This window comes from Semicossyphus pulcher, unplaced genomic scaffold (genome assembly GCF_022749685.1).
Source record: "Semicossyphus pulcher isolate SPU_LCO1_2020_fin unplaced genomic scaffold, fSemPul1.0.p SCAF_22, whole genome shotgun sequence".
NCBI classification, from domain to species: Eukaryota; Metazoa; Chordata; class Actinopteri; order Labriformes; family Labridae; genus Semicossyphus; species Semicossyphus pulcher.
Window position 1 is genome coordinate 19,954,378 of NW_027211696.1, and position 15,951 is coordinate 19,970,328.

Sequence of the window (15,951 nt, forward strand, 5' to 3'; positions counted from 1 at the left end):
ATGTATTTTGTTTTTAATAATTTAAAATGTACAACTGCCTTATTACATTTTTTAATGTAATTTTTTGTAGCTAGTCAAAATTTGTCATCTTCACAATTTTACTTATATCAATCCCATAATTACGACTTATTAACTCATCTTTTCCATGACTTTATATATTTAAAATGTCATCTAACAGGCTTAATTTTTTCTTACATATGTTAATTGAGCTTCTGACAATATTGACTTAGGTCATGTGTTTAAAAATCTATGACATATTTCTCATAATTGTTGTTTTTAATTAAATAATTCAAATGTATAAATTACAAATTGAAGTTTTAGACTGTTATATTTTTCTTCCCAAGAGCTTATTTTCTTTTTCACTTCCTGACCACCTATTTTTTTTACTTTCTTTCTCAGAATTTTGATTTATTAACTTAATGTTTTGACTTAGTATTTTAAATTTTGACCTTCTATCTCATTATTCTGATTATATTACATATTTTTGATCTAATAACTCATTATTTTATTTTGCTTTTATTGTTTAAAAATCTGTCGTGTGTGTGTGTGGTATTAAATTAGACTGTTGTGACCGTACATTTTAACGTCTTATGCATTCTTTAGGGCAGGAAAGTGAAGAAACCTGGTGAGTTGTGTAAAAGTTGTATAAAGTTCACGCTGTACAGTTTGTTCTCGGTCGTCACTCCTCCCACAGTCAGCCTGATCATATGACCACCAACACTTGACTCCACTTCCTCAAACTCCGAAGCTCCCCGTGTGTCTGTCCAGCCTGCACGCGCTCATTCAACAACACGTCCCCTCCGAGCAGGAAACGAAACCCAGCCTCGGATCAGCAGCGTCGGTGTTGGATCAGCAGGAGGCCCGGTGCTGTGGTCGTGGTGGTGGACGTCTAATGGCAGGTCTGAGGAGTGGAGCTGGAGCGACAGGAACCCGACAGATAGGACACCCAGCAGCAGGAGCCCTCGCGCTCCTCACGCTGCTCACCTGCTGCGTCAGGTGTGCGGAACTAAAAAGTGCCAAACCGAGCAACATCATCCTCATCCTCGCCGACGATCAGGATGTGCAGCTGGGGGGTTTGGTGAGTTGGACGACTTCCGGAAACCACTTTATAATAACTACAATATATAGACCTGTGTGCTTAAAGTGACGTCAAATTCACTTTTTATTCTTCTACCTTTAAGGTGTACACCTGTGAGTTTTGACAGTGTGTTATAGGCATCTTGAATTAAGTTTAGAGTCACCTTATCATATTTTATGGTGTTTTATTACCTTAATCCGCATTATGTTGAAACAGATGTTTTAAGATCACCCTTTGATATTGTGTGCTGTCAGCTGTAAATGAATGGAGCATTTTTTATTTTAATCTACAACTGAAAAGTTTATATAATATAATAATATAATAATTTAGCTGTGAAAATCTGCAACTATTTAAAGGTAATTTAACACTTTATTGATCCACAGGGTTGAAATTAGCACGAGAGACAGAGCGGGTAAAATAGGACATAAACAAAGGTAAAGGAAATAAAAGACGGGAGGAAACACACCATAAATAAAGAATACATTAAATTAAAGGGATAAACAGTAAATAAAGTGAACACAGGAAGTAGAAAACAAGACTCACCAGCCTTACTAGCTCCTCTGTGAGGCTGTACTTGAAGAATGTGTGTTAAAATGTGCTAATTAGCACTTAAGCCAAAGTACAGTTGTTGCTGGTGGGATAGTTTTGGAGTTATTAGGTCATAAGACAAAGTGGTTTATGCTGAAGGAAAGTCAGAATATCACCAAAGTCAGCAGAATTCATCCTCTGTGGGTCATGAATATGTGTGTAAAGTTTTATGGCAACGCGTCGATATTTCAGTCCGGACCAGAGCTGCAAGAATGGCTTAAAACCAAAACAATATATACAATAATTAAGCTAAATAAAATACACGTTTGATAATAGATTTAATGTTTGTATCATTTATTAAAAGGAAAAAGCAAAGAAGCTGAACCTCTCTGGTTCCTGCCTCTTGATTGTGAAGATTTCCTGCTTTTTAAAATACGTTTTAAATGATTATAAACATATTTCCTTCAGGATGTTCTGTCAAAAAAAAAAATATTTGAAGTCACACTTTTTGTGACCTTTTATACATATTTAAATCGCCTAAATAAATATAATAAAATCACCTTTGATTTGTCGATCAACGGGAAATAAATCAGTGGCCATATTGAAAATCGGTTTATCGTTGGGAGTAATTTTCAAGCCGAAACAACAAAAATCCAGTAGATTTGGTGATTTTATTTTTCTTATAAGGTAGTAAACTAAACATCGTTCTGTGTTGGGCTCTTTTTTAGACTAAATAAGATACTTCAATAAATCAAGTTGTGTTTTTTGAAGGTACTTTCCACTATTTTCCAACATTTTACAACCTAAACACACTGCAACTAATGACTATTTTCATCAGCAATCAATCTGCTGCTTATTTTCTCAAGTTATCAGTTCATTGTTGAGAAATGTATCTAAAACATGTGACCAGTTATTAAACTGACCAGAGCAGAGGCTCAAAACGAAGCAATCGAAACCTTAAAAAGATCAATAAGCTGTCAGAAATAACAAAGAACAGCAGTTAATCTTCTTATTTCAGCAGCTGGAGAAACAAAATATTTCACCTTTCTGCTTAAAAAATCAATGAATGTATTGACTAATTGCATTTGTTACCAAGTTATAGTATTAAGTCCAGATCATTCGTGCAATAACAAAAAAGGAAGTACGAAAATAGAACAGATCTTTATTGACATTTGCACAGGAACAGGACAGTACGGGTACATTAGAACGTGTGTGCGCTGCTCCGAGAGTCAGCTTTACACAATATAAAATATAGAAGAGAGAAGAGCGTCAGAATAAGCTAAAGTTAAATAAAGAATATAAAGTACACACTATATAAGAAATGCACTTTTAAAATCTAAACAGAGACGCTGTAGAAAACATAAAAACAGAGGTGCTCTTGTCTCTAAGAAAACTCTGCACATCAGTTATTGCACTTTTTCTGCACGTCTGTTTTTGCACTGTGAGGTCGTTACTTATTACTAATGTATCAAACAAGGAGTTCCTCATAACAACTCCGAACCAGCAGAGCTCGATGTGTGAAATCAGCGGTGTGTGACTGTTGGTGCTGTGAAAACAAATGCACACTTTTATTGAAAGTATAATCGACATCATCAGGAGCAGATTGCAGCCTGAGGAGGCAACGCGTCTCAGCTAACGAGCTCATTCTGCCTCTCATAGTCGAGCTCAATAAGTTATAAATAAATCTTTGCATTAAGGACGTCTGATTTGTCTCGTCTGACGTTTGCATGTCGGGTTTCACTTTTCTGTTCTTGTTTTTCCTGCAGACCCCGATGAAGAAGACGAAAGCTCTCATAGGAGACGCAGGAGCGACTTTTGTCAATGCTGTGAGTACTTTTTTACTCGTACTGTGCTGTACTTCCCCACGTTCAGAGCCTGTAACAGACATTTCACTCCACTGTATTTATCTGCTATGAAGCTATGGTTCCTGTCAGGTTTCAGAGCTTTATAGAAAACACCAAATATCCAAATATAAAGTCAGTTGTTGTCGATCTTTTGACTGTCAGGCCTTTTGTCACATGTGTCAGATGTCTGTGAGGTGTCAGCTCGGTGATTTCCTCTCTTTTTCTCACGTGGTTTCATTTCAAACATCTATTTAAAACCTGAGGTTTTATTTCACAGAAAACTGAAACTGAAATTGACTTTCTTCATCTTGAAGGAAATTCTAGGGCCAGATTTCTCTAAAATTACAGGACAAAAAGTCAGAAGAATACAAAAGAAACAACTTAAGTGTAAGCCAAATGTGAAGTGTAAAAGGGTTAATGCAAAGAGCCGGGGCCTGATAGAGCAACAATTAAAGTGCGATAAGTTATTAACAAGAGTACGACAGCGAAGTAAAAATGATGCATCGGCAAAGATGACAGGAAGTAATAAAACAAACTTGATGATGAATGCATGATGTTAAATGTTGTGCATGACAGTAGTGAAAGGTAATACTGCACAAGATGGTGAAAGCTTGTGCAGGTGCCCTGTTAGCTCACCTGGTAGATTGTGAGTCCCTTAAGTTCGACTCCAGCCCTCGACCCTTTGCTGCATGTCACCCCCCTGTCTCCAGAACTTTCACAGTCCAGTAAAGGAAAACAAACAATAGTCAGAAAACAAACGTTTTAAAACGACCCAGTCCAGTGTTTTAGCACCGTTTGATAATTTAACTCAACAGATTCAAAGATCTTTAGTCTTTCCAGAACATGGTTGCACATGAAAGGGAAATTAGGGACTCAGATCTGGGTTTAAAAGAAACAATAATATACAACAGTCATAAAAACTTTGGACTCTGAGGAGAAAACACAAAACTCTGTGTGAAACAATAAATACAAATCGCACAGCAAAAAAACAAACAGCAGAATTAAAAAACAAGTAGCAGCAATGATTAAAAAGATATTTCCCAGCATACAGCAGTGTTTTGTAGTTTTTAAAGGGCTGGTATTAAGCAAAATTCAAGCTTCATATTTCGCTCTGTGATAGCTGTGCAGTAGCTTAGCATCATTTACAGTTAAAAAAAACTCCTCATGTTTCTCACACTGGCGCTCTGTGCACGCCCTTATACAGCCTCTGCCTGAAACCACTCAGTCAGCTCTGTCCCTTTAAGAAAACCCGCCCCTACAAGCTTGCTTTCTTCTGATTGGCCAGCTCTCCGAAGCCTTTGTGACATCACAAAGTGCAGTGTGTAGAAAAAACTGTGAAACCTGGAGCACCCTGCAGACTGAGCTGAGAAACCTGGAGATTACTGCAACATACTTTAACCTACAGATCTGAAACTTCACCCACGTTTAGTCTGAACGTCCAACATTGTAACATTATATATATGACTTTAAATGTGAACAGCGTTATACCCCCTCTTTAACAGTCTCACAGCCTCTGGAAAGGAGCTGTGTCTAACATTCCTCTAGGCCGGTCTGAGGACAAAGAAGGCAAAAGAGCAGCCTCCATTTAGGGCTGAAAGCGGCGCTGGATACAGGACTCATGCAGCTTGTCTCCTGTGCATTAGCTGCATTATAAAATGCAGAATTTAACTGCAAAACAGCAGATAGAAAACAGATCAGCAGCGCCTGTAATTAGTTATTCATGTTCTCTTTACACTTTAAAACAGGGGGGTCAAACAGGGGGGTCAGCAGTGTTTTAAAGTCTCTGTGTTAGTGGCTCCTAAACACCAGAGAAAGTGTGGAAGCTGGATGTAAACAAAGCTACAGTTTCAAATGAAAACGGATAAGAGTGGACGTAGCCTCAGATATATCCTCGAACTAAACTAGCTAACTGTGTGTATATAAAGTGGGACTTTGAATGGATGACTTTAACTTGTGTCATGTGCACCCACCTTTGATTTCACATCGCTCTAACATGGTGAAACTGATCACATCCTCCTCCTGTGTCATGCTTCTCTTTCCTCATGTCTTCTCTCCCCTTCTCTTCCTCTATTCTCGTCTTCTCGCCGCTCTCGCTTCCTCCTCCTGCGAAGTACACAGTCTCGCCGCTGTGCTGCCCCAGCAGGAGCAGCATTTTCACCGGTCAGTACCCCCACAACCACGAGGTGAGGAACAACTCCGTGTCTGGGAACTGCTCCAGCGTTCTGTGGCAGAAAGGGCCAGAGTCCGAGGCCTTCCCCCTCTACCTCAACAAACAGAAGTACCAGACGTTCTTCGCTGGGAAATATCTCAACCAGGTCTGAACACATTTAAAACTGTTTGTCTGACTTTCATGCATACTGCATGCATGGTACGTTCTTTAGCAGTATGTACTCTAGAAAAGGGGAAAATGAAGTGATTTGGAGCAAAGGGAGCGTGATGAACACCTTTGTCACATGACTACACTTCCTATTTTTTGACATGTGATTGAAGAATCCCCTCAGAGATTAGGAAAGCAATACTTAATGATAAAGCAAAGATGTGTATTTAAGACATTATTCTGACTGCTGGGGACAAAAAGTTGCAGTTAGTATGTAAACTTCAGAACAAACTTTCCCCTTGATGTGTAATGTAACCAAAAGATGGAATATTCTGACCCATGCGGACATGTTATTCTTGTTTTTAGCTTGCAGGCTACTTTAGATGTCTTTCTCTTCTGAAAGGAAGAAATTCAAGCGTAGAATCTCCCATCAAAGGGACTTTTTACAAGAGTAGAAATGCTGCTGCAGAATTAACAGCAAAGTGTTACGGCCTCTTCACCACCTGTGCCTGCCTTCCCCTACTCTGCTCTCCCTGCACCCCTACATCTCCTCCCCCTCCCTGAGCGCTCACTGCACTCAGGTGCGCAGCAGGCAGAAGGAGGGAGGGAGAATCAGAGACACAGGGACAGAGAGCGAGCGAGAGGAGCAACAAAAGGTGAACTGACCACACGTAACAGAAGTGTCAGTCAGTCTGTTAATACGTTTACAACCAGGACATTGACAGTCCTTGTGCGTGAAGAATCTGAAGCCCGACTGGATTTCAGAACAGGAAGTGTTCTGGTTTCTGTTTGTAGTACATTTGTAGTCCGAGTAGTATTGACCAATCACGTATCAGCAGGCTGCGGCGTATGCAGGAAAAACAATCCACATGGAGAGCAAAAGCAGGCGGAAAGCGGTCTGCTTTAATGACATCACGGCTCCCATCAGCTTCATCTGACGACGATTTAGCTTCTTATTCATCTCTATAAACAGACATCATGCTAACAGCTAACAGCTAACAATCTGTTCTAGATCAAAGATTTAACTTTAACAAATCTCCTTGATGCCGTGTCACTAAAGCCATTCAACGATTAGATTTCCCGACTTCCTTGAATGCATCATAAATGATGGCTCTGCCCTCCGTCTCATGTTAAAGTCGTTTTCTTCTCCTCTTGAGGACAGACCTGACAAAGCTTCATGTTGTTCCTAATCTGCATCATGATGTTGTTCTTTCAGCAAACTGAAGAGCCGTTAATTAAAGTCGATCACAAGAGAATCTGTTTCTGTTTGGGCTTCATCCCGCTGCAGTAAGCCAGAGTGCAGCCTCTGTGTAACTTCCTGTTTACAGTGAGACTGAGACTCAGCACAGACAGATGAACGGGCGCTCCTCCGGGGGATGGGACGAACCGAGAGATGACAGCGTTTATTTAGCAGACACATCTGGAGGGAGAATTTACCTTTGATCTGAACACACGGTCGCTTCTCGAGCTGCTGACTGGACGGTAAACGATGCAGCGCAGGGAGGAGGATGGCTTGGCTGGAAGTGGTTTATCGCTAAACGCTGGCTCCACCGGACACACCCGACATGTTCGCCGAGGAGAAATATTGTCGTCAGACTGCAGCTGATTGCCGACATTGGCAGCTCTGTAATATAGCCATCCTATGAGCTAAAAGCTGACACCACATGCTTACTCACAGTAACAGTGCTAACATGCGCTCGTTTAGCAGGTTTACAATGTAAACATCTTGTTTTACAGTGTTTGCAAAGTATTGAACAAACTCAAATTAAGATATTTAATGTCACTTCAGACAGAAATGGAAACCTTGTGGTGGCTTTAAAACAAAAGTGAGGTCACTGAAGTTACTATAGTTTATCCACTCGAGGTGATAAGTGTCCTTACAATACATTCAACAGTTGTAAAGTCTGTTCAGTGGTCCCTAGCAGCTAGCATGGCTAAAACAACAGGTAGCATGATTAGCAAGTGATTGGAATCAGCCGATAAAGGTTTTAAAGCTTAAACAACTTTTGGTCTTGTTAAACTGAAATGTGTAAATGTTTATTTTTCTGCCTTCAGTATGGGAAGAAAGACGGAGGAGACGTCGGACATGTTCCACCTGGCTGGGACCAGTGGCACGCACTGGTGAGTCTTACACACACACACACACTTCAACACACACAACCACTTTAATTAGAAAAACCTCTCACTGCTTTTACTTTGTGCTTTCAGGTGGGGAACTCCCAGTACTACAACTACACACTGTCAGTGAACGGGAAGGAGGAGAAGCACGGGGACAGTTATGAGAAGGACTACCTCACAGACCTCATAGTGAGTAACTCGTGTGTGATCAGCAGTGTTTCGTGCATCAGGACATCTATAGGGGCTTTTATGTAAGGATTTATAGGCAGACGTGTTCACCTCCAGACGGTCTGAATCAGCTGCTGTCATGGAATTTTTAAATGTTGAGTAAGTCGTCTGTGTCGGCAGGGTGAAAGGTTAATCATCAGCAACATGGTGTCATACACATGTAAGAAAATAGGCTCTTACTGTATCTGAGATTTAAAGTGAAGACGTTCTGTTATCTCTGTCTTTTTAAATGTGTATCGTCCTCCGCTTTATGGTCGTCATGCTGCTGCTGCTGCTGCTGCTGCTGTGTCATCCTCATCAGGTGACCCACGAGTCATTCTGCTTACCCAGCTGTCCGTGTGTTCTGCTTTCAATGAAGTTTATGAGACGTGGGAACTTTCTCCTGTCACCTGCAGTTTTGGCTGAACTGCAAAATGTTTGTACTTTTATCAGCAGCAAAGACAGTAACAAAGTCCTAAACGAGCACTCCTTTGATTTAGGATTGCACTTCCATAAAGTTGGCGACAAATTAAAGAAACTTAAACTACAAAAAAAGGAAAAGCAAAGACTAAAACTTGGCCTAAACTTAACCTGAAGTCTTAACAAAGTCTTAATTATCCTAATTATTTCCCATCATGCTCGTGGTGAAGATTTACAGGAAGGAAAACAAACAATAAGACTGGTTGTGACTTTCAAAGGGTCACAGGAGCTAACTGCTGCTGCGCTAATAATGTGTCCAACAGAAAGTAGCATCCAACTATGGCGCCAAGACGAGAAAAAGACCGACACAAAACATCTCTGACTGAGTTTATAAACAACGGATGCTTAAATTCCTGGAGATTACCTGAGCCAAGTTTTAGTTTTTAAAAGTTTTTGGAAGTTTTAAAAATGAATTATTTTAAAACGGATCAAAGTAACAAAGTTTTAGGGATAATGTAAGTTGGGCAGTCTGTAGAAGATGCTGAAAATGTTTGTAAAAGATTGGCCTGATGGTTTCTCACAAATACGTCACAAATAGGATTTCAGGAAAACTGAGAACAAGTTTCAAACATTTCCAAAAGTCTCTGGAGAAGAGCACGCAGATGAATTAAGACACTAAAACGAAAGAATTTACAACTTTAAGCCAAACCAAGACTAAAACATATTCTTGATTGTTACAGCGCCATCTTTAGGTAAATGAGTGTCATTGAGTCAGTTGGTTTTGCAGCATGAGCACTTTAATTGAGAGAAATAAGAACAAAGATAAAGGAGAACAAATATAAAACAATTACGTAAACAAAAATGTTTTTTAAAGAGCAGAAAAAAAGGAAAATCTGCTTAAACAGCCGAACAAAACCAACCGTGTAGTTAGTCACTCTGCAGAGTGTCGGTCTGTGAGCATTACTCACATCTAATAGAAGGTATTTAGCAGCGTTGACCAGATGTTGTTACACATCCTGCGGTGATAATGACGCACAGATGCAGCAAACGCAGCACCATCCAGTTTTCTCTCACAGTCATTAACATGGAACGAGTCTCCTGATATCTGATCCTGTTTCTGACAAACAAAGACACTGTTGTTTTGTCTCTTTATCTGCACATCTGTGTTTTACAATCAAATGTCAAATGTTGTGTACTCAGTGTTTGTTTATTCCTGCGCCCAGACGAACCGGTCCCTTCACTTCCTGGATGACAGAAGTCCTCAGCATCCCTTCTTCCTCATGCTGTCTCCTCCGGCCCCTCACTCGCCCTGGACGGCAGCGCCGCAGTACCAGAAAGAGTTCGGCAGCGTTAAAGCCCCCCGAGACGGGAGCTTTGACAAACTAGGAAAGGTGTGTTCAAGTCAACATCGAACAATAGTTAATTTAAAGACAGTTTTTTAATAGTGTTTCTAATAAATCTGTTAACGTCTGTGTGCCTCAGGACAAACACTGGCTGCTGCGTCAGCCTGTCAGTCCCATGCCAAATAGCTCCCTCACCTACCTGGATGATGCGTTCAGGAAAAGGTACGACTGCTAAAGTTGTCACCGATTTTCAAATTAAAGGCTGAAAGACCGAAAAGTTATGTTTGAATCTATAATGGTGTAACTTTATATTTTAGACTTAAGTTGTCTTGATTTTAAAGATTTCTATTGACTTTGTTTCTCTCAAATCTTTTACTACTTTACAGTGTAAAAATGCTCCTTTCAAAATAAAAGTCCTGCATTCAGATATCTACTCAAGTTAAAGTACAGTTGAGTTAATGTTATAAGTTACTCTCCACCACCGGATATTTGAAACAGCTTTCAAATCCTTGTCTTCAAAGTCACCAGACCCCACTGACAAAAACACTAATTCTACCATACAGAACACGGGAGTTGCTCGTCGACAGCTGCCTTGATCGTTCTGTTTTTTTTTCTTATTGTGTGTTACACTTACACAAACATTGTGTTGCCTCTGAACTTACTATCTAAGACATCACAGTCAAACAAAAGCACAAACAAACTGACCGATCGAGGAAGCAGTAGACCAGCAACTCCTTTATTCTATGAGGTAAAATTACTGTTTTTGTGAATGGAGTCTGGTGGCTCTGAAGAGAGCGATGTAACATCTGTCTCTGGTTTAAAACACAGGGATTCTTTCTGTAATGTTGTCAGACACAATCTGAGCCTGTCAGCGGAAAAAACAAGAACTTTTAGTGGACGTACTTTGATCAGGAGCAGGATTAGGTTTCAGCGATTACAGACGGATTTGCAGCTGCTGGCTGAGGCAATCTGCAGGATCCACTAACAAAACTTCTTTTAGTCATTTAGACCCCAAAATATGTAGAAACAATTCATCCCGGGTTTGGAAACTCAGGAATCCCTCTTTAAAATAAGACATGTTTTTAAATGATGGCGTCTCCTGCAGGTGGCAGACCCTGCTTTCTGTGGACGACATGGTGGACAAGCTGGTGAAGAAGCTTGACAGTTTAAAGGAACTGGACAACACCTACATCTTCTACACCTCGGACAACGGATACCACACAGGTCTGAGCACGCTCCGACCACAGACCCTCCTCTGCTCCTCCTAACATGATTCAATACAGTCAACTACCTGACAGTAACCACCTCTCTGCTCTGTTCCAGGTCAGTTCTCTCTGCCCATTGATAAGAGGCAGCTGTATGAATTCGACATCAGGGTGCCGCTCATGGTCCGGGGTCCTGGCATCAAACCAAACCAGACGCTGAAGGTCACATAAACCCTCCTGTTATAAACACACATCATTTCTGCTTGTATCTGTTTTAAAATGCAGAAAAGTGGCTGTAATGTTTGTTTCAGTTTGATCTTTATGTTGCCTTCAGGCTCCAGTGTTAAACATCGACCTGGCTCCCACCATACTGGACATAGCAAGTGTCAACCTGTCTACTGTGAACGTGGACGGACAGTCTTTCCTGTCTCAGATGGTCAGCTGGTCTTTTAATGTCTTAATAAATGTTTTTATCTCTTTAATCTTGAAAATTAACTTCAGACTTTCTGTTTATTAGGCTCCGTCTCTGCGTAACGGCACTGCTCGGCCATTTTTCCTCGTTGAATACACCGGAGAGGGAGATCCAGAAACAGATCCCGCTTGTCCCAAACTAGGACCCGGACTTTCTGTGAGTATCTGTCACAAAAAAAGACTGTGCTAATAATAAGATTGACTATTGATTAGCCAGAATATTTTGATAGTAAATAAGAGCTCAAGTTATTTATTGAGAAGCATCTCAAAATGAGGCTTAATCAGCTGCTGTTTCAGAGCTTTCTGTCACATCACATGATGTTTAAGTGTTCAGGGGAATGGATTATAGACTGTACAAAAAGATGGACGACATGACAGCTCCCTCAAAGTGAAGCCAAACCCTCTCTATCGCCCCCTGCTGACTGGCTGCAGTATAGCTCATAAAGCCCGCCTCCTCCATGTTAACAGATGGGACATGAGTCAAACTATAAAATCAAAATACACGTCAAAAACATGGTTTCTGTAATTATAGTTAGTTCTTATCATGCTGATTTATGTCCAAGTGTTAATTTGTCTGACAAGTTTACTTTTAATTAGTTATTTGATGCTATAAAAAGGGGGTGTGGCCTCATGATTGACAGCTCAGTTGACAAATGGGGCTCCTGCAGCGTTCTGTTCCCGAGTAGCAGAGTAGAGGAGGAACGGCGAGAGGAGACGTAACTAACACTAACACTAAATGAAAAGATTTGAAACAAGAAGTCCTTTATTTCAGACAAAGTTACACAAAAGCAGGCTTCACATTTCTAGCCAATGAAATGACAGCTTTCAGTGCAAGAATTTATTAGCTGTTACGTTAGCTAACTTGCTAATTACACAAATGGCAGCTTCCAGCGTTTTGATCGCCTGCTGACGCATCTCAGAATATTTATCATATTGTGTGTTAAAGTTAGTGATGATTGGCTTTAATTGTTTTATAAACTGCTGAGCAGCCAAATCCAGTATTATAAGTCATTATTTGTTTGTTGATATTTCATTGTATTAATCATCTTCATCAGCACAGTAACCAAAGCTGCCTAAAGTTGCAGAAAACATAAGTAGAGTACTCAAGTAAATAAATTTACTACTGATGTTTGACGGCATTCCAAACGCTGGCTTTGTAAACTGTTTTATGAGGAGTGAAATGCATTCCTTAATCTTTAATAGCGTGCATGCACCCACATGCACCACATAGTATCTTCTGCAGTCAGCAGGGCTGTGTCGCATCCTCACAACAAGATAAAGAATATAAACCTGCTTGTAAATGCCTCGCTCTCTGGTGTCACTTAAGGTCAAAACTCAGTTTTACAGGTTATGAGTAACCTAATAAAATCACCATTTAATCTCCTTCAGCAATGCTTCCCGGACTGTGTGTGTGAAGACGCCTACAACAACACCTACGCCTGCGTCAGAACCATCGACAGCAAAAACAACATGCAATACTGCGAGTTTGCAGACAGCGAGGTACAGCCTGATATGTTGGTTAAATGTGTGAGTTGTTGTGTGAAAACAGATGTAGAAGCTCAGTGTCTGTTCTTCTTTGTGTCTTCAGTCCTTTGTAGAAGTGTATAACCTGACGTCAGACCCCCACCAGCTGGAGAACATCGTGAAGAAGGTGGATCCAACCGTCCTGCAGGCCATGAACCAGCGGCTCATAAAGCTGCAGTCCTGTGAGGGCGACAGCTGCAGAAACATCAAGTGAAGACGGCAAACACAGACCAGGTCATGGAGGGCGGAGTTGGTTTGTCTGACTGTTTCCATTACAATATTTCCTACTGTCACATTTTGACTCGTCTCTGCAGGAAAAGCACAGGTGTGAATCAAGAGAAGGCACGATGGCTGGATTCTATTTAGCTGCTTCAGTTTCAGGGTCCTGGTATTGTGCATGCTGGCTCACTGTCACAACGTCATGGTTTACTGGGACACTTGAATAGAACAGAGCCATTGTTAAAAGAAAAGTTAAACATTTTGGGAAATACGATGAATGTCTATCTGGAGCATGGAGGCGGTTAGCTTAAATTAGCATAAAGACTTTCTGCTGTGCTTAATTCTGCTGCTCATAGCACAGTAATGTCCTGTTATGACTTATTAAGGCATAACAGAATACTTCAACATTTTGGGGAATATGCTGATTTACTTTCTGGCAGAGAGTTAGATGAGAAGATTGATATCACAGTCATGTCTGTCGGTTAGCTAGAGCATGAAGGCAGTTAGCTTAAATTAGCATAAAGACCGTTTCTGCTCTAAGGACTTATTGAAGTGTAAAAAAACAGTTCAACATTTTAGTGGATGTGCGTATGTACATTCTAGCTGAGAGTTAATATCACTCTCAAATGTCTGCCCATTAGATATGTAGCTTTAGTCAGTAATGTGATAGCTTAAATTAGCATAGAAACGCTTTCTGATGTTTCTAGTTTTGCTGCTAACAGCACAGCAAGTTGAACATTTTTGGATTACTTTTTGGCTAAGAGGAATATTCGATTGACACCACTCTTCTGTGGGTTGTTAAATGTGAAGCTACAGCACGGAGCGAGTTAGCTTAACTTGCAAAATAGCCCACGTATTCACACATAGCCTCATGTTTCTGTACCAGACTGTTTCTGTGTTGGGACTGCTAACTTCCTGAAGGTTCCTCTTGTTGCTAACAAGTCCCAACTAGGCAATAGTCCAGTACTCAACCCCTTAACATGTTTTTGTGAAAACTCAGAAGAAGGCAATTAGAAATATTTCCCAAAATGAACTTTTTCTTTGATGTCGTAAGTAACGGCTGTTCTTTTCCTGCTTTGACGAATCAAATGTCTACTGTGAACATTTCTTCTGAGCTGTGCTCAAATATTTCATACTTTCAAAACGTCTATTATTTTCCTTTAAACTACCTGCCCAGTTCATGTTGTGCAGATCTGAAGTCTGTCATTCTGTAGTGACTCTGCATATAAACTGCACTATAAACTTCACTTTTGTTCCTCACAATGTTCAAGGTTCACTAACCATGTGACATTTTAGTGATCACAAGAACACAACATGTTATTTGTTCTTACACAACCAAAGGTTTGCTGGTACACTGTAGCTGTCATTAATGACATCATCTCCAAAGGAATAGTTCAATATGTGGGGGAAAAACACTTTTTGCCACGAGTCAGAAGAGAAGAATGATACCATTTTAATGTCTGTCTGTTCGCTGTAATGCCATTAAGAGCCAAAAATTAGCTTAGCTTAGCACAAACAAATTGTGGGAAAAATGGGGAAACAGCCAACCTGGCGCAGTTAAACTTCCAGCACCTCTGAGGCTCACTAATCAGCACATTTTGTCTTACAGTTTGCTGTAACTACTTCTTGGCTGTATTCAGTGACTCTCTGGAGTCTCTGCTGGTTTTTGGCAAGAAAGTTTGGCACAAAACCCCCAGAAAAAGAGCAACTTGTTATTTTGATGTTGTTTTTCAACAAATTAAGTAAAAAAGCTGAAGTGGGTTCATGTTCAAACTTTAAAGCTTCTCGAGGCAAATTTTGTTGCCTTTGGACAGAGCCAGGCTAGCTGTTTCCAACTGTTTGGTCTCCATGCTAAGCTAACTAGCTACTGGCTCTATCCACCATTCAGACTGGCATCAAGCTTCTTATCTTGCTCTCAACAATGTTTCCCAAAATATGGAACTATTTCTTGAAGGTGATGTAGAGTACAGCTCTAATTTCTGAAACACTTATTTAACTTGTGCTCATCTTTTTTTTTTAAATCTCTGCAGCACTTCTAATAAAAGACCAATCATCCTTTTTAATGACACCATCTGATGTGTCCAATTATGCTCCAACTTTGTGCCACAGATTTTAACCCTGATGTTTATTACAATATTTTACACCGAGGGTTAATGAGAACATTTGTTAGGAGCCTTTTGAAGTGGAAGACGGAACAAAAAGTGCTGTGATACTTCTGAGATGTGTGGATGTTTTCTTTTGAATAGTTGGAAATCCATTAAGGGAAATTTCACGTGGTAACATTTGAAATGAACGCTTTAATCCTGTGTGCCTTGTTTTTGCACTGACCAGGCTCCCGTGCCTTTTTAAATGTGAATGTATTTTGCACTGTGATGAAACTGATTATAAATAAATCAAACGATGCATTTTAATCTGCTTGTTTTTGAATTATTAAACTGACATTAACTTGTGTTGACATGTTAGTTCTTGCACAAATTTAATCTGTAAAAGTGTTTATCAGTACTCCAAGGCAGATTTTGTAACCTTGGGGTAGAGCCAGACTGTTTCACCATGACTTGTCTTTATGCTACGCTAACTAGCGCCTGGCTCTATCTACATAATTACTTTGCTGATGTGTGAGTGAGAAGTACACAGTATATTAAATAACAATTACACAAACTTAAACTCCTTGTCTTTC

At 40.2% G+C, this 15,951-nt stretch overlaps 2 protein-coding genes across 2 annotated transcripts in view; one reads left to right on the plus strand and one right to left on the minus strand.

Annotated features, from left to right (window-relative positions):
* pargl (poly (ADP-ribose) glycohydrolase, like) overlaps positions 1 to 15,951 on the minus strand; it is a 119,667-nt gene that overhangs the window by 5,874 nt on the left and 97,842 nt on the right. The gene's annotated exons all lie outside the window — the stretch shown is intronic.
* Positions 776 to 15,685, plus strand: gnsb (glucosamine (N-acetyl)-6-sulfatase (Sanfilippo disease IIID), b). Its single transcript, XM_069673395.1, has 13 exons — positions 776 to 1,078; positions 3,373 to 3,432; positions 5,562 to 5,765; positions 7,823 to 7,888; positions 7,976 to 8,074; positions 9,736 to 9,903; positions 9,995 to 10,077; positions 10,961 to 11,079; positions 11,179 to 11,282; positions 11,395 to 11,496; positions 11,578 to 11,688; positions 12,921 to 13,031; positions 13,120 to 15,685. The coding sequence occupies exons 1-13, from the start codon at positions 893 to 895 to the stop codon at positions 13,267 to 13,269; spliced, it is 1,563 nt and encodes a 520-aa protein (XP_069529496.1). The 5' UTR covers positions 776 to 892; the 3' UTR covers positions 13,270 to 15,685.